Below are 19,833 nucleotides of genomic sequence, written 5' to 3' on the forward strand. Positions count from 1 at the left end.
CTCTCTGTGAGTTCCTGAGTGAGTTCCTGTATTACAGGTTCGGCGCTCATCTGACTTCATCGTCGTGGCTTGTCTCGACCTCAAGGACACAGCGACACGCCTTTGCGGGCCACGGAGCTCGACCCTTCCTTCCCCCCGAGAACTGGTTGGCGTTGCGTTGCGCTCACGAGTCTTTTGACGGGCCTTCAGGACGCGGGCTCCTTTCCTAAGCTCATCACTCCTGAGGATGCCAAGTGCCAGGCTGGGGGACGCTTGCTCCCATTGCGGCGAACCGGTGGGTCACCGGCGGCAGCGAGATTCGAACCCGCGACTTTACTCAGATGAGGCTGGCGGCAATATCAAAGATTTTATTCGTGAAGAGGTGGCCAGGCAGCTCTCGCTCCTGCCTCACAGCGACGCACCTACGGCAGCTTTGCCTCCAACGCTGCAGCAAGCCATCCGGACTCAGATATCTGAAGCGCTTCCTGCAGTTCCTGCAACCACAGTATGCCGCCATGCCTCCATTTTCACCACGATGTCTTGACACTGATCGCCGGTCGGAAACTTGGCTTTCCCCTTCCCCTCGTCAGCGTTTGATTTGGCCCCTGCTTCGTGGAGCTCCCACTGAAGAGGGAAACTGACTGGTGCAGTTCCTGAGGCAAGAACTGCAAATACATCGACGTTCTCAAGACCTCAATCTTCGCCGCAAAATGTTATTACCGTTTTTGTAGAGGGAGTAGCCGCAGTAGCACTAGTCCATACTGCAGCAGCCGTTTCCGTCATTCACGAGAACCTTTCTCACAAACTTCAATAATTGACTACAGCTCCCTCTGGCCTGGTGCTCGCCGCTGCCAGCGCGCAGCGAATGCGCCCTTCAGCTGTATGCACGGCTCATGTCGTCATCGACGACATTCTGTACGCTATCGAGTGTTTCGTGCTACCATCGTGCTCTCACGACCTCATCCTTGGTTGGGATTTCCTGTCACGTCATCATGCTGTCATTGACTGCTCGCGTGCAGAAGTGTCGCTTTTACCACTATGTGAATCACTGCTTACCAGCACTCATCACTTTGCCGACGAACTCACTGTTGATGCCGACACAACCATACCACCGGAGTCGTCGATGGCTGTTGTCCTGTCGTCTATGCCGCATCTGACGCCACTTTAGTGTTCACGCCATCCGATGTGTTTGCTAAGCGCAAGGGCATTGTTCTTCCGTTTGCCGTGCTCACTATAACATCTGGGTCAACTGTGAGGCTGGTCACCAACTACCAATACCCGATCAGCCTACTGCGTAGAGAGACCGTAAGATACTTTCAGGCGGTCGACTACGTTGACGATCTCGATGTTCCTACCCACTCCCTCTGTTATGTTGACGCCCATCGCTTCGGTCTCAGACTCGTCACCTTCAGTGGGTTCAGCCACCAACTTCTCGCTCTCCTTCACAAGTTTCTGGCTTCATTCGACTGTCATCAGACGTCATTGAGCCGTGTCACCGCTGTTTCTCACACCATCGGCACCGGTTCCCACTCCCCCTTGCGACAGCGCCCGTATCGTGTCTCCGCCGAAGAGCGCCGAATCATCGCAGCGCAAATGGACGACATGCTCAAACGTAGAGTCATCTGTCCCTCTCAAAGTCCTTGGTCTTCAGCTGTCGTATTGGTAAGAAAAAAAGATGGCTCCATTCGCTTTTGTGTCGGCTACAGACGCCTAAACAAGACAACGAGAAAAGACGTCTATCCACTGCCTCGGATCGATGACGCTCTAGACTGTTTACAAGGCGCAGAATATTTCAGTTCCTTGGATCTGCGCTCCGGGTACTAGCAAGTTTCAATAGCCGAACCTGACCGTCCGAAAACCGCGTTCGTCACACCCGATGGCCTCTACAAGTGTAACGTCATGCCCTTCGGGTTGTGCAAGGCGCCTGCTACTTTTGAGTGTATGATCGACACCATCCTTCGCGGCCTCAAATGGAAGACCTGTTTATGTTACCTCGAAAACAAAATCGTCTTCTCAATTGATTTTACGACACACCTCACTCGCCTGGATGACATTCTGACGTGTCTCGCATCTGCCGGCCTACAGCTTAACATCAAAAAGTACCGTTTTGCTGCAAGCAAGCTAACCATCTTGGGTCACGTTATCTCAAAAGACGGCGTCGTCCCGGACGCAGACAAGATCCTCGCCGTTGCAGACTTCCCAACGCCCACGTCTATCAAAATCCTCAGATGTTTTATTGGCTTATGTTCCTATTCATACGGAACAGCCGCCACAGTGTGGCTGCACTGAGGAGGAAGAAGTCGACGTGTGCCCGCTTGATATAGCGTCGCCACCTTTGCCACTGTTGGCCTACGTGTAAATATATTGTAAATAGACTTGTACATCAGCTACACGTAACACTATTTTCTTCGCTTCGTACGCAATTTTGCATCCATCATGGCGCCCTTGACAAGTTTACTTTCCGCCAGTAACGGCATAGCAGCGTGGTCACCTGAATGTGATGCAGCATTTCAGCAGTTGCGTCACTTCTTGACCTCACCACCGATTCTTCGCCACTACGACCCTGATGCTCCCACGTAAGTTCATACTGACGCCAGCGGAGTTGGTCTTGGCGTGGTCTTAGCGCAACAAAAAGCTGGCTATGATGAATGCGTCGTCGCTTATGCGAGCCGTACTCTAAAGAAAGCAGAAGTGGGTTGCTTGGCAACGCAGTGCTCCTGCCGAAGGGACATCAGACGGAGCGGCAAGGTAGTCAAGTAACATAAGTGTTGGGTCCTTGCGCTGCTCTGTGAGCATGTCAGTGATGGTCAACGGTGACAGAGTGGACGAGGACATCCGCGTCATGTACCGCTCCGATCGCAAGCACTACGACGCTGATGCGCTCTCTTGTTCCCCACTGAAGCCTGATTTGGCGTCATTGTCAGCTTCCTCGTCCAGCCTGTCACCGTTGACCATCACCGACATGCTCACAGAGCAGCGCAAAGACCCAACACTTGTTATGTCACTTGACTACCTTACCACTCCGTCTCATGTCCCTTCGACACGAGCACTGCGTTGCCAAGCAAACCACTTTTCCGTGCGGACAACATTCTATATCACCTCAACTATATACCCGATGGTCAGAAATGGCTCCTTGCTATAAATCGTCATATGTGCTCTGACATCTGCGCGTCTTTTCCCGCTGATCTCCTAAGCGCTCATGCCGGCGTCCACAAAACTTACACAACGTTGCGTTTGCGCTATTATTGACGAGGCATGTACAACTTTGTGCAAAAGTACATTCAGTCTTGTGCTACATGCCAACAAGGCATGTAGCAAGACACCTACCCAGCGTTTCACAGGACCGTTGCAGCCGCTACCATGCCCGTCTCGTCCGTTCAACCGCGTCGGCATCGACCTCTACGGCCCGCTTCTATGCAGCGGGTGTGGAAATCGGCGGATTGTTGTCGGCGTCGATCCTTACTCGCTACGCTGAGACTGCCGCTCTGCCAGCAGCGACCGCCCGTGACGTTGGTTTTTTCATCCTTTCGCAATTTTGTTCTTCACCACGGTGCTCCCCGAGAACTACTGAGTGATAGGAGCCGTGTGTTCCTGTCGGAGGGCATCCAAGCCCTCCTCGCTTAGTGCAGGATCATTCACCGCAAATCGACAGCGTACCATCCACAAACCAACGGTCTGACCGAGCGGTTCAATCGCACACTTGGCGACATGTTGTGGATGTATATTTCCTCCGACCATTCCAACTGGGACACCGTACTCCCCTTTGTTACGTTCGCATACAACACCGCGACGCAAGCGACCACCGGCTCTCCTTTTTTTCCTTGTGTATGGCCGTGAGCCTTCATGCCCATTGGACACCATACTGCAGTACCAACCTGACGCTACAGAGTATACTCCGATTTTCGAAGTCGCCAAATATGCTGAAGATTGCCGTCAGCTGGCACGTGCCCTGACTAGCGGGACTCAAGAACGTCAAAAGACAAGACATGACCGCACTCATCAACCACCACACAACTTTGCTCCTGCTTCGCTTGTCTGGCTTTGGATAGCAGCTCACATTCCTGGACTTTCTACCAAACTCCTGGCGCGTTATCACGGTGCATACCGTATCATCGAGGCCACTTCACCGGTCAACTACATCGTCGAGCCCCTCACAGTGTCACCAGACCTGCGTCGTCGTGGGCGAGAGACAGTACATGGGAACCGCCTGGAACCGTATTACGACCCGCTCATCTTCTCCGCGCCCTGAGTCGCCAGGACGGTTACGCTTCGCTCCCGGGGCATTGTAATGAAGCAGACGCGCCCATGTGTATGCGCCAACTGACGAGGAAGACGAAGGACCATGCCGTTATCGCGAGCGAGCCCCGGGCTACGGACAGCCCTTGCACTGTCTTTATATACCTAGCGTTCCACAACGTTGTGAAGGACAATAAACCTCGTCACATTTATTAATCCAAATAAATCTCAATTTCTCGTTTTTAAATCACCTCAACGTAAGTTACCCTCATTGCCAGGAATCACAATTGACTCACATTTGATTTGTGTCAGTGATAGTGTATCTTTCCTTGGCGTTCACCTCGACACTAACCTTAAGTTCGTTAACCGTATTGCTTACATTAGAAAGATGAGAGCATTCGGCATTTGTGCATTGATTAAAGCACGCTCATATTTTTCTCATCAGACCCTTCTTTGTCTTTACTTCGAGTTCAGTCATACTGATATCAGTTATGGCATCGTATCATGGGGAAGTACTTATCAGTATCATCTTTCATGCCTTCAGCACTTACGAAATCGAGCTGTACGGATTATTTTTCACTGTCCTCGCGACGGCAGCTCCTCTGCCCTTCTTCGTTCCAACAGCATCCTTCCTATTAATAACTTGTTTCCGTTTAATCTAATTTTGTTGCATAAACAAATAAATCAACTTTCTATCAATGTTATTGATTCTGAGCTTTTAGTAAATGCCAACTGTACCAGATTTGCTATTTACAATAATATTCTCCTACCTAAGGTTTCGACTAATTACGGTAAATCATCGTCATCCTCCGCGATCAGATCATGGAATAATTTACGTACGTCTCTAAAATCCAGAGTTTATTTATCCTAATTCAAGAATTCACTAAAAGGCTATTTGTTAAATTTTTGATGTTCGTGGTTGTTGAGTTGTACTAGATTTGCGTTCTTCTATACGGCATTTATTTCTCAATTTCATTTTTTGCTTTCATGCGTTTTTATCTTTTCTATTCCGTTATGCTTTCTGTTATTTCTTACTTGATATATATATTCTATTGTTCGCACTGCTGCCAATCCTTGCATTGTTTAACTGTAATCTTCAACGAGGGTCCCGTTGCAGTCTCGTACTTTGGGACCCTCGTCTGTATATTCTATATGCTGTAATTAACGTACGCTGTAATAATAATATTAAACTGATTTGATTTCATTTGATACAGTGCTTTATGAGTGGAGGTTTCTTTGCGGCGGCTGCTGTGAATCACGCCCACGTGTCACCCACGCGCCACCTCTCGCGATCTCCCGAATAGCGAGGTAGTCACGCCACACATTGACCGTTTGCAACGAGCCGCACGAGATAGCGTATCCGCGCCAGCCAATATATCGCAAAATGAAAACACGTATACAGCTGCGCTCAAACTTGGTGTTCGGAAGTATCGCAATCATCCGTGAATTTCTTCGCTATTGTGTTTGTTTGCAGCATCGGGATGATGCTATTTAAGAGGAGAGAATTGACACGAATACTTGTTTTTCCAGGGCGACCGCTTTTCACCGACTAACAAATGTTAAACGTTATCGCTCAGCGCAGTACGCGCCTGCATGTATCGGAAGTTCCTATAATGTTATCGATGGTTCTATCCGTTGTCTGTCGTCAACGAACCTTGTGTAAACCGATTATAAGTGCGACGCCAATTGTGTAGTACTTTCTGGAAGACACGAGGGCATCAGCAATTACGCCGTAACCTTCGACGAGTAATGTATAAACACCGACGTGCTTGACCCGCAGGTCAGATTTCAACAATCACCGCCCGTGTTCGCTGTTATCGTTGTCCTTGTACGGTCATCCACTTTTGTGGGCACATATTTGCCCTATAAAAAGTTAGTTTCCTCATTCACACTTTTGATACTGCGTCACTACAACGTCACCCTGACGGTGATGCGTTGTCATATCATTCCTGTCGAGTGATTGTGCAGAGGATCAAAACCAAATTTACGTTGGGCTTGTTTTCCTCTAGTAGTTATCGTGTGAAAGCCTGAATCACGTCACAAGATAGGCGTGAGCTAGCTCCTTTTGCTATTGATTAAAGCTGACCGTCTCTGGAGTTCAAGTAGATTCGTTTGTCGAGTACATAAGCTGGACTCCTTGCTACGGCTGCAACTGCCATCAACCCTTTCGCACGACGAAGCAATCTTGCTGTACTGCTTGTTGCTGGGGTGGCGTTTACGAACGCTTACTCCTATCGTATGGGAATGGCCGATAGCCTGACATGCGACTCCTGTAGGTGCGAGAAAACCATTAGGCACCTATTGTGTATCTGTTCTCGCGACTACGTCCAACGCTTCTCTCTCCGGACAACTTTAAATCGACTAGACTCGAGACCGTTGTCTGAGTCAGAGATGCTAAAAAGCGATTCGTGCACTAGTACATTTATTAAAGTACACCTGTTTGTGAGAGCGTGTGTAGGGCTCCTGTGCATCCTCCTACGTACACTCATTGCTCACTCTCTTCCTCTTTTCCTATTTCTGTTCCCACTTTGCCTTACCTCCAGTGTAGGGTAGCAAACCGGATGCTTGTATAGTTGACCTCCCTACCTTTCCTTTCCATGCTTTCTCTCTCTCTATGACCGTTTTCTTTCACATCTTCAAAATCTTTTTTTATTAATCACAGTGCATCGGAACCAAAATATGTAATGTATTTTCAAATGTGTCGTATCTTCCAAGCCAAATGTATAATGGAAGCTGCAGCGTGTCCAAAACATATTTTATACAAGAACATATTGAGCATGGGGCAGAAGTGAGATTAGCCTGTCTGTTTATTTCCTGAAAAAAATGACCCTGCGGTAGATGTCGTCGTTTTGCCTCTTCTGGTCGAATAGTGGAAAAGACGGGCATTACTTAAATAACAATACATTTTTACTAATTAGTTAATTAACAAAACGAATAATTGTCTTTTAGATATACAGTTCAGGGCACTGTTTGGAATTAGAGAAGCTGGGTAACAACAAAGTTATATTTAACAGCAGAAGTCCTAAGTCTATAGTACCAGTTTTCCAATCAGTCCAATCTTCCACTCAAACAAAAATAAATGAAGATGCAGTGGCGTTCCATTTGGTTTTGTACCGCAGTTTGCGAGGGAAGCTTTAGGGAAACTATTGACTCAAACACCAGTGCATTTTGTTTCACATTTTCAGCACGGATATCTAGTCTCGTGATATCTGCTAACCAGATATGATTTTGCGAGCGCCCAGCTTCAATTCCGCAAATCCAACGTATACCTAGTGCGAATGAACAATGAATTGACTAGTGCAGGTTGTTATTTGGGTGCTTTCAAAATTCTTATTTGTCGTAACTGTGTGGCTCGTCATGTAGACCACCTTTACAGAGTGAACTGCGCTATATATCAAAGATGATTTTATACGGACGTTTGGGAAAGAAAGACATGCACCGACTTAATAAACGTGTACCTGCCTCAAGGAACTTCTAGAAACAAGGTGATTTCTTGATGTTTTTCTCTTTGGAGAATGAGTTGTCGTCAACTGCACGCTCGGAATTGGATGGTTTTCTTTTGTCTTTTCTTTCTTTGCTGTTTGTTTTTGTTTGGGAAGGCTACAAGTAACTACGAAGTTCGTTTAGAAAATCTATGGCAATATTACTCTAGAGTTGACCAAAGGTTTTTTTCATGGTTGAAATGGAAAAAGGAGCGCGATAAAGGACCTGCAAATGGGCAGGAGAGATAGCAGCAAGACAAGCGCTGTTTTCCTTGCGATACTCACTGGCATGGATTTGTTCATATTCCTCCACACCGGCAGGCGTTGAACACATCATGATTAACGTATTGCTAGTTCGTGGCAATTTGTTTGTGTAAGGCACAGTATTCTGCTAAGGACTCAAGAATGCGATCCATCTACATAAATTATGATATCATCGATGATGATTTTGGACAGCAGCAGTATAGGAGGCTGCCCCCTTAGAAAAAATTAAATAAAATTATGGGGTTTTACGTGCCAAAACCACTTTCTGATTATGAGGCACGCCGTAGTGGAGGACTCCGGAAATTTCGACCACCTGGGGTTCTTTAACGTGCGCCTAAATGTAAGCACACGGGTGTTTTCGCCCCCATCGAAATGCGGCCGCCGTGGCCGGGATTCGATCCCGCGCCCTCGTGCTCAGCAGCCCGACACCATAGCCACTGAGCAACCACGCCGGCAAGCTTACTGTGAGGAAGAAAGAATAGAAACCGTTTTGGTGCGTCTTGTCCCCAATTCCACTATTTGCAATGCTAGGCTATGATGTCTACATCGGAACTGCTTGCACTACGTGCCACTTTTCTTTTTTCACCAGCTTTCATATTTATGGCCGCATTTATCGAGATTATATTTATCACAACAAATAACAGCGCAGCTATAGTTGGAAGATTGCAATATTTATTTTATTTATTTATTTATCTTTATTTATTTATTTATGGTACCCTCAAGGCTCGAAGGCATTATAGAGCGGAGTAGTAAAACGGCAAGCCTAACAGTGAAGTACGAAAAATAAACAATGTAGCGTGTTAGTAATTCCTAATTATACAGTACTATGTAATATCTTGCCTAATGTTTGTAAATACGACAGACAATGTAAACAAAATAGCACCTTCATAATTCCTTTTCGTACCATGTTAACCACTGTCGTCCTTAGTCGCTTGTAAGTACTGCAAGTAAATGAAATAACATGTTAATAATTCCTGATTATACAATGTTTGCTAATACCTTACGAAAGAGTTTGTTGTCGACAATAGATACAATTTCTCAGGGAAGGTGGTTCCACTGCCGTGATGATCTGGGAAAAAAAGATTGACTGAACGTGTTAGTGTTGCCTGTATGAAGTCCGACCTTATGGCGATGATCGATGCGGCTCGATAGGTTATGAGGTTGAGAAATGAAGTTACTGTGAAGGGAGGAATGGCAATAAAATTTGTGAAACAGTGTCACACGTGCTATTGTTCTAAGAGATGCAAGTGATGGAAGAGATAGATTGTCTTTCATTGATGTTATGCTAGCAGTGTGGTTATAATTTGAATATATGAATCGGACTGAATTATTTTGGAAAAGCTCCAGTGAGGAAATAAGGTTTTCATGGTACGGTTCCCACACAGCTGCAGCGTATTCCCATTTAGGACGCACTAATGACTGTTAAAGTAATAATTTTAAGGATGACGGTGCTTTGGAAAACTTGTGGAGTAAGTAACTGAGCATGCTATTAGCTTTACTTATTATATACTGTGTGTGAAGGTTCCAGGTTAGTTTTTCTGTTATATGAACTCCTCAGGATTTGTACGAGTTAACAGCTTCTAGAGGAATTTTATTTAGACAGTAAGTAGGAAGAGTCCTGGTGTTCCTCTGCGTGCGCACAACTTTACATTTATTAATATTAAGTTCCATTAGCCAAGTGTTACACCAATCAATCACATAGTCCAAGTCAGACTGAAGAGCATTAGTGTCGTCGTTAGTAATTATTTCATAATATACCACGCAATCGTCAGCAAACAAGTGAATGTGAGATGTCAATGAAGAAGGTGGGTCATTAATATAAATCAGGAAAAGTAGGGGCCCTAGTACTGATCCCTGGGGCACACCAGGACGAACCTCAGTCAATGATGAATCATAATTATTCGCAGTAACAAATTGATAACGGTTAGTAAGAAAACAGTCAATCCATTTCAGCAGGTTACTGTCAAGGTTTAAAAGATTCAGCTTGAATAGCAGCAGTTTGCGGCAAACCTTGTCGAACGCTTTGCTAAAGTCTAAAAATAGACAGTCGGCACAGGAGGCACGATCTAAAATACAGTGTAATCTATGCGTGAAAGATATTAGTTGGGTTTCACATGAAGATGTTTTGCGAAAACTATGTTGAGCTGAGGTAAAAAATGAGTTGTAGTCAAGAAAGTTTACAAGATCAGAAAATAGAACATGTTCAAGAAGTTTGCAACAGGTGCTGGTGAGCGAAATCGGGCGGTAATTCAGGGGTGAGCTTTCCTTACCAGATTTATGCAACGGAACCACCTTCCCTATTTTCCATTGAGCAGGCAGGGTACAAGTTTTTATTGATTGCTGAAAAATATTAGTAAGTATTACAGAACTGCATGTGTTAGGGCTTTTAAAAAATTTACTATTAATAGTATCATACCCAGGAGCTGAGTTTAAAGGCAAATCATCAATCAGCCTAGCAATACCTGCAAAGTCAAGAGCTATGGGTTGCATAATGAGATAGTTGTGGTGTTCTGTGTGTGGTGGGATCAATGTTCAATGAAGTGGAAAGATATTTGCAAATGATTCACTGAGAATGTTTGCGCAAGCTTCACTTGGAATAACTTCACCTGACTCATCTTTCAAGGTGATACAGCTATCAGAAGACGGGTTAATGACGCGCCAAAACTTTCGGATATCTATCGTAAGCATGTCAGGTAATGTATGAGATAAGTAATTGTCTTTAGCATTTTTAGTGCAGTTAAGTACACATGATTGGCAGGGTTATAGGTTTCCCAAGTTGTTTTACTTGCAGATGATTTAGCTAAACGATAGAGACGTTTTTTTTTCTGTTAGATAGGCGCTTTATGTAAGAGTTTTACCAAGGGGATTGAGGATTAGAAGTCATGACGCGATTAGGAATTACCTTTGCAGTTAATAGGCGTACCTGGTCTACAAATATATCCCAATTTGACTGGACCGAACGGTTCTCAAAATCAACAAAAAATGTTTGAATAAATGAAGATAGTTCATTATCGATGGCTTCAAAGTTGGCTTTCTTGTAATCGCGTATTACTTTCTTAACTTTTGTCCTTTTGGGATAGCAGACTTTTAAACCAAACGTTAGTAACGCATGGTCTTTAGTACCAGGTAGCTATGTTATAGAGGAAGCAAGCTCTGGTCGATTAGTTAGGATTAAATCAAGCGTGTTTGCCGTTCTGGTTGGTGATCTGGTAGGCTGAGTCACAAGTTGGGAAAATGAAAACAGGGAACACAATTCACAGAAATCTTTAGCCTGAACGGAAAAAGGCTTTATGATGGGTGGATGCGGATTCCATACTAGGAGGAGGAATAAACTTTATTAGTTGAAATGAGCCGACGGTAAAATCGTCCGAGGTGGGCGGCGTCCCTAGTCCAGGATGCCGTGGGCTTGAGCTGATAGCTTGGCCCTGCTCACCAGGCGATGCTGGTCTTCAGGGCTCGAGCTTATCAGTTGGGCCTCCCACTGCTCAACGGTTGGTCCGGTGATGGGCGGTGTCGATGGATTTTGTTGACATTCCCATACCATGTGGTAGAGGGTATTAAGCGTAGAGCAGAAGGCGCATTTGTGAGTATAGGTCGTAGGGTACATTGCGTGTAGCAGGGTGCCGTGCGGGAATGTGCCGGTCTGTAGTTTTCGGAAGATCACCGCCTCTTCTCTTGTCAGCTGGGGATGCGGGGGTGGATAGATCCTTCTACCCAGTCTGTAGTGGCTCAGGATATCGGCGTATCTTTTCGGGACGCTATCTTGTTGGTCTACCGGTGCTCGTGAACCTGGTGGGATAGCCCGGAGAATGTGATCTCGGGCAGCGGCATTAGCCGCTACATTACCCGCCAGGGACTCGTGTCCCGGGGCCCAGACAATGTACACCTCTGGAAAATTGTCTCGCTTTTCGAGGATGCTCAGGGCTTGTTTGGAAATGCGGCCCTTTTGATAATTTCTACATGCTGTTTGTGAGTCGGTGATGATCGTGATTAGATCTTCCTCTCGCTGGCCCGTAGTGGCCGCCAGGGCTATCACCGTTTCTTCCGCGCAGTCGATGTCTGGAGTGCTTACCGAGGCCGCTGCTACCTCTTGTCCTTGGCCGTTGATCACGCTGATAGCGTGGGCCGCTCTGTTCTTGTACTTCGCCGCGTCGGTGTATCGGACTTCTCCTTGTTTTGGTCCTTCGTAGGCCTTACGCAGAGCTTTCACTCTCGCTCGCCTCCTTTCTCTGTGGTATTCAGGGTGCATGTTTCTCGGGATGCTGGCCACCGTGATCTTCTCCCTCAGGGGTAGAGGAACCCGCTGTTTTCTGGACTCATATTCTACTGGGTAGCCCAGTAGAAATTAAAATTAAATTAAATTAAAATCGCACAATATGCCTTGTGCTTGGCGAGCGAACAAATAACATTTTACTTGTTTCATCATTACACTTATAGATACGAGAAAAAGACTCATGTTATTCGACCTCCGCTACTCTTCACTGGTTGGCATTACTAGCAAGAAGTTACACTCCAGCTTGCAAAGCGCCACTAAGCCTGTTAACTGCAGGATGGCAATGTATTCCATATAGGCGGTATACAGGGCACCAATGCAGAAATCAGCAAGACGGGAAAGGAAGCAGCCCGATGCAGCGTTCTCAGTGGGAATCGTTGGTGTTTTGGGAGGAGAGTGATGAAGGTAGCGTTGTTACTACTGCGGTTTAACGCAGGAAGTGATTTATCGCAGGCTGAAAACTTGGTAAAGTTCCTGAAGGACCCACGTGTTCCGGGCTTTCGCATGGCTATATGCGTCGTCTCTGACTGCAGCCAAGAAGACCTGGAAGCCGTCGGTAGCGCACGTAAGTGTATAAAAGCTTGTTTTCCTCAATTTTAGCTCAGAGCTGTGTTGAACTAGCTCATTTGCACCTGGACCTCGCCAGTGCGAAAAAATAAACAAAACAGTGAAAGTGTAGATTGTTGGCGTTAAATTCACAAATAAATTGTTTCCAGTAAGCTTCGCAGGCTTGCGCAGGAGCGTACCACTGTAAGAAAATTTCCTTAAAAAAACTGAAATTTTCTGGCAGCTGCCTTGCCAGTAAATTTCGGTAAAAGTATGGTTCTTATTTTTATTTTTGTGTTATTTAGCAAGTTCTTTCTGTTTTACATTAAGATAAATTCTGTGTTTAAAGATAGTTATCTGTTTTGTATTACAGGAAAAGTTCTGTTTTCTGTTAAAAAAAGGTTATTTAATGATATTTTCTGTTTTATTTTACAGAAAGTCTATAAGTAAAACATTTACCCATTTTGAGACACAGACAAAGTTCCATTTTCTCTTATAATTTTTCTGTTATTTCACTTTTTTTTCTGTTCCACTGTACAGAAGTTTGATGCGTAAGGACAATTTTCTATCGTGTTGAATAATGGGTGAACCAGGACTGCCGATGAAGCCAATGCTTTGAGAGGCAATTTCTCTTCGTGAGGGCAGTTGCCTCCCTCACGAAGAGAATTTTCTTTGTAGAAATATTGACTGCAGCCAATATTCCTTTTTCGACCAGTGTTTATCAATTCTTGAGTCCATTAAATTTCCATGTGAGCTTCTTTCATATTTGCATTTTCTATCGCACGTCACTTAATCATTAAAAAGTAAAAAAATATCATATATATATATATATATATATATATATATGCAGCTGGTCTCAAAACAAAATTTAGGCTGTGCGGTGAAAGCTGAAAATATTCCGCTGTAGCGCAAAAAGACGAAGGTGACGCATAGCGCTCGCGTGTGTCTCCGTTATTACTTTACTCAGTTTTCTTGCGCTGCTGTTAAATGTCGTCAAGACTTTTTCTCTCAGTAGCTCTAAGAAATAATTTCTAATTTAGGACATAATAGAGTAAGCTGAATTTTTGTTTTATTTTACATAAAAAAAATCACTGGACAGAGAAATGTGAAAACAGGTATATTGGTAGAACTGCTTATGCGCACGAGGTTCATAAAACAAGCAGCATCGCTTTTCCTTCAGGTGTTATAACAGATTAAAACTCAATTTCCCAGTCTATAGATAAGCTGCCGCTTGCAATGGATCGCACGCGTACGAAAAGAAGTAAGAACGGGAAAAAGTACATGCCCTACCAAAGCAAGGCAAGCGAAGGAAATAAATACGCACGTCTTTGAGTACAACAGGCACTGATGGCCAAGTTACGGAACTCCGCCGACCCTGTCAATAAATTTCTTTTGAATTTGTCACGGCATGCATTCAAGCACAAATTTGCGACACACAATAGCATCAAGATGGGCGGGCAGTGTGTATGAGGCATCATGGTAGGCGTGCATTATGTGATAGCGTCCAGCTATTGTGAAGTGCACATTGAAGAGATGTGCATATTTTCAACATACAGATGCAATCGAATGCCTTTTTCATGTAAAAAGGAACTGTTGTGTAAAGATGGATATTGGTTTAACCATCGTAGCTGAGTCGCAAAATCGAAAAACTGTTCTCACCTGAAAATTGTTTTTAATAATCAAATTTCACTCTTACGTTTTTTTTTTCTGTGAACGAATTCTGGGGTGTTACGTTCCAAAGTCACGATTTTATTATGAGGCGCGCCACAGTGGGGCACTCCAGATTAAGTTTGATCACCAGGGGATTTTTAACGTGCCCCTAATGCAGCGGACAGAGGGGTTTTCCCGTTTTGCCCCCCGTCAAAATGCGGCCGCCGCGGCCGGGATTCGATCCCGCGACCTCATGCTTAGCAGCGCAACACCATAGCCGCTTTGCCAAAGCGGCGGGCGTTTTTTTCGATATACCAAGGAACCAGATATTTCATGGAGTCGTGCGTGACATAGCAGGTGGTGGTGCTAACATTGTGGTAAATGATACTACAAAGAGCAGCCCGGCTACAGTTTGTTTCTTAGAAAAATAGAAAATCGTTTTATTTTAAAGCAAGGAAAACTGGTGGCTAAATATGCCGCAAGAAAACAAAGCAGAAACAGCGAACTTATTACTACAGTGCAAGAGAACCAGCTTATATATCAAACAATAATGGTGCTGAAAAAGAAATAAACTCAAAGTGGCCTCCGCATTACGTTGATGAAGACTTTTGCTTTAAAACTCAATCGTGAAGACACCTGATTATGGAGACAATTTTTGGTGCAAGGCCGTGCTACTTGCTTGGCGCTGCACCTTGTTTGCTCTCAGGCTGTCATGCTGCGACTGACCTGAAAACCTACAGTGCTGCTTTAATATACAAATGGCCGCAGCATGATTGCACAGAGCTCAACGGAGCACTTTATCACAAGACTTATTTTTTTTGGAAGAGTGGTCAACAAAGCCCTGCAGTGTCTGCGTATGTGAGTACCGTGTGGGAGGCCACTTCCAAAGAATGTTTATTCCAGCCAGACGACTATTTCGTTTTTGACAACTGCAGAATATTAGTACGTGGCCAGTAAGTGGCACCGTATACACTTGAAAACAAACAGCACTCACCATGGGACAAAATGTACACGCCCTCCCTTCCCTACACACACGATACACACGCACACAACACGTACAAAACACACACACGCAAACAACACGTACGCAACACACACATGCACACGCACACATACACACAACGCACACACAACTCCATGTTGGTAGTCACTGTTTCAAAAATGTAGAAGCCTATGCAAAACATTGCACTGACAAGCTTCAACTTATTATTGTCAATATGCACTAAGCTAAAGGTTGTGTGAACCTCAGGTTAATTAAGGCGGCTGTGGTTTTCTTCTTTAAGTACAGTTGAGCATACAAAACGCGACACATACAGAATGGCTATTGCTTCATTTTAGAGGAACAACAATCAGTGAAGACAAAGAGAGAAAAATGTCAAGTTGGTCTCCACTCGTTGAACTACAAGTGAAATTACCGCCCTCCCACTATCTTAGCCGTTTTGTTGGTTGTTTTCATGCGTGTCGCCTATTCATGACAATATTGAGATACCGTCTGTGCAAGTATGGTTGAAGCATTTTTTAAACCATGCAGCCAGTTATAACGTGATATCAAAAACGAATATGCACATTCGCTCATCATTTCCTCATTTATAACACTTCTAAACTAATCTTACTACTCGCTCGAGGGCACATGTTGAAATTGCGGAATGGAAGCCGTACAGTGAAGTGATGCAACGACTTGTTTACTTCTGGGCGTCACTTCCGGAATTTGTACATATGCTTCAAATAGAATACTTATGAAGTTATTCATTAAATTCCTGGAGCCGTAAAACGCAGCTGAGGTTGTTTTAAACACCACAAAGCTGAGGTTGAACGTGCTGGCGGTGTGAAGCCCGACGGTAGGGAGGCACGATGGATGTTGACCTCGTTGGAGAAGGACGCCTGTGGTCGTCGTTGTGGCAGGTAGGCAAGAGAGCTTGATTGCATCCGCGAAACTTGACGAAAATGGGCCATAAGCATGTCAGTGCTAATGTAAGTCGTGATGGAATGGTCCTGAGCTATTATAATGGTTCCTGCTGTTGAGGCGTTCCGCGGAAGGCCTAGGCAAACACGTAGTACCTGTGCTTGCACGCTCTGAAGCTCTCGAAAATTTGACTTGGAAGTTTTAGCAAGCACGGGAGAGCTATAGCATAGGAATCCGATAGAAAGTGCTCGATATTGTTACGTAGGAAGACGCAGACGAAAAGCTATACACAAGTATATTTACAGGTAAATACGCCGCACTTGGCCAAGAGGCAACAGCCCGCGCTAGCCTCTAATCGTCGTCGTCGTCTTCACACTGCTCGCCTCTTCGTGATCGCAAATACTGTTCCGTAGCACTACCCCCGGCGGCAAAAGCGCCGTCCCGGAAGCAGTGTAGTAGGCCTTGAGCCTACTGACGTGCACCACATCACTAGGTGCCAGGGTAGAGTACGAGGTTAAACTCACAGGAGCAATTTCGTACGTCACAGCGCAGCACGCGGTAGGGCCCTGTGTATCGCGAAAGGAGCTTCTCTGAAAGTCCGACGCGACGAGAGGGTGACCACGGGAGCACGAGAGCACCAGGCGAAAACTGTACGTCACGGCTGCGAGCGTTTTATTGACACTGCTGAGTGGTTTGCGAGGCCGTCAGACGAGTACGGGCAAGCTGGCGTGCATGGTCGGCGAGGGCGATGGCGTCGCGCGCATACTCGCTTATTGAAATCGCAGCAGGAGGAAGTGCCGTGTCTAGGGGCAAGGTCGGTTCGCGACCGTACAATAGATAAAATGTAGAAAATCAGGCGGTGTCGTGCGGGGAAGAATTGTACGCAAATGTGACGTAAGGAAGAGCAATGTCCCAGTCGTGGTGGTTCTTGGAAACCTATTTGGGCAGCATATCCGTAAGAGTACGGTTTAACCGCTCTGTCAGGCCATTGGTTTGAGGATTTTATGAGGCAGTCAGCTTGTGTTCAATGGAGCAGGAACGCACAATATCGGCGATAACTTTGGAGAGGCAGTTACGACCATGCTCAGTAAGCAGCTGTCGCGGGGCGCCATTAAGCAAGACAATGTCACGCAAGAGAAAGTCCGCGACGTCAGTGGCGCAACTAGTAGGGAGAGCCCGCGTGATAGCGTATCGGGTGGCGTAATCAGTTGCGACGGCTACCCAATTGTTCTCCGAGGATGACGTGGGAAAGAGACCGAGGAGGTCTAATCCAACAGGAAAGAACGGTTCCACAGGGACGGTGATCGGCTGGAGATGACCGGCAGGTAGCACCTGAGGTGTTTTCCGACGCTGGCAGGTATCACAGGCAGCAACATAGCGTCGGACGGAGCGAGCGAGACCAGGCCAATAGAAGCGGCGGCGGACGCAGTCGTACGTGCGGGTTACCCCAAGATGGTCCTGCAGTGGGTGCGTCATGCATCTCAAAGAGCACACTCTGTCGTAGATGCTTTGGTACGACAAGAAGAAGATCAGGGCCATCAGGGAGGAAGTTCCTTCGGTACAGAACGCCGCCCTGTAGGACATATCGGCGAACGGATGTGTCGTATGCGTAGAGCGCAGACGCTCGATGAGTGCTCGCAGCGATAGGTCTCCGTACTGCTTATCGGCGATGTTAGCGAAGGCAGACACAGAGAAAATGCCGTTGGCGGTAATGCTGTCGGCATCGTTAGGCTCGTCGACCGGGTAACGAGACAGGCAGTCAGCGTCCTTGTGTAGTCGGCCAGAGTTGTAGGTGACAGAATACGAATATTTTTGGAGGCGTAAGGCCCAGCGAACAAGTCTTCCTGTATGATCTTTCAATGAGCATAACCAGCAGAGCGCCTGATGGTCTGTGACAACGGAAAAGGGTCGGCCATATAAGTATGGGCGGAATTTCGCAACCGCCGAAACTAGGGTCAGACACTCACGCTCAGTGCTGGAATAGTTGCGCTCCGCGGGTGAGAAGAGCCTGCTGGCGTAAGCGATAACATGGTCGTGGCCGCGCTGGCGTTGTGCCAGTACTGCGCCAATTCCGTGACCGCTGGTATCAGCACGTACTTCGGTAGGCGCAGAAGGATCGAAATGGGCCAGAACGGGAGGCGTTGTGAGAAGGTCGATTGGATGCGAGAATGCAGAGGCCTCATTATCGCCCCACTGGAAAGGGGCGTCTTTTTTCAAAAGCTCGGTTAGTGGTCGTGCTGTGGAGGCGAAATTTTTCACGAAACCTCGGAAGTACGAACAGACACCGATGAAGCTGCGCACATCTTTGACACACTTCGGAACAGGGAAGTGCATAACAGCATAGATCTTGCTTGGGTCTGGTCGCACTCCGTTCGCGTCAACGAGATTTCTAAGGACGGTAATCTGGCGACGGCCGAATAGGCACTTTGATGCGTTGAGTTGCAGACCGGCTCGACGAAAAACATTATGAAACATCGTTCCAGCATAATTGGACAAGGACGAGAAAAGAAAGACAACACGAACGCCGGGTGAACGCCGGGCGCAACGCCGGGCGAAACCCGGCGTTCATGTTGTCTTTCTCTTCTCGTCCTTGTTCAATTGTGCGCTGGAACCATGTTTCATAATGCTAATCATAACCAACTAGCCCAGCTGTCCATACTTAGCGATATACTTTCTAGTACATTGGGCCCTTTCTCCCCTCCTCCTTTGTGTGCAAACCCTTCCTCGACCCGTACCGGCGTTCGCGTTGTCTTTCTCTTCTCGTCCTTGTTCAATTGTGCGCTGGAACAATGTTTCATAATGCTAATCATAACCAACTAGCCCAGCTGTCCATACTCGACGAAAAACGTCCAGCACTGCTGAGAGGCGCTGGAGGTGGGTGGCAAACGTTGTGGAGAATACGATAACGTTGTCCAAGTAGCACAGGCACGTGCACAATTTGAAACCGTGAAGGGAGTCCATCATGCGTTCAAAAGTGGCAGGAGCGTTACATAGACCGAACGGCATCACTTTGAATTCATAAAGACCGTCGGGTGTTTCAAAAGCAGTCTTCTCGTGGTCGAGGTCGTCCACGGCAACCTGCCAGTAGCCGGAGCGAAGGTCAATAGAGTAGAAATGCCGAGCACCGTGGAGGCAGTCAAGGGCGTCATCAATCCGCGGTAGGGGATACCCCTCCTTTTTGGTAACCCTGTTAAGGTGCCGATAATCCACGCAAAAGCGCCATGAGCCATCCTTCTTTTTTACCAGTACAACAGGTGACGCCCATGGACTACATGACGGTTCAATAATGTTCTTGGCAAGCATTTCACGAACTTCCGCGTGAATAACTTGACGCTCAGCCGGTGACACTCGATACGGGCGGCGATGAAGAGGAGGGGAATCGCCGCAATTAATGCGGTGTTTAACATCTGTATTTTGGGCCAAAGGATGATCGTTAAAGTCAAAAATATCGTGGTAGGAAAACAGAACGCGGTAGAGCTCACGAGCGTGTTCGGACGGCA

General features: G+C 46.3%; 1 protein-coding gene across 1 annotated transcript in view; it reads left to right on the forward strand.

Moving 5' to 3' along the window:
- Positions 1–2,773: 2,773 nt before the first annotated feature.
- LOC142566635 (nose resistant to fluoxetine protein 6-like) overlaps positions 2,774–19,833 on the forward strand; it is a 96,918-nt gene continuing 79,858 nt past the window's right edge. Inside the window, exons 1-2 of the mRNA XM_075677469.1 lie at positions 2,774–3,010; positions 12,688–12,799. Coding sequence (XP_075533584.1) covers positions 2,774–3,010; positions 12,688–12,799 — 349 coding nt within the window. The remainder of the gene's footprint in view (positions 3,011–12,687; positions 12,800–19,833) is intronic.

Source organism: Dermacentor variabilis, unplaced genomic scaffold (genome assembly GCF_050947875.1).
Source record: "Dermacentor variabilis isolate Ectoservices unplaced genomic scaffold, ASM5094787v1 scaffold_13, whole genome shotgun sequence".
NCBI classification, from domain to species: Eukaryota; Metazoa; Arthropoda; class Arachnida; order Ixodida; family Ixodidae; genus Dermacentor; species Dermacentor variabilis.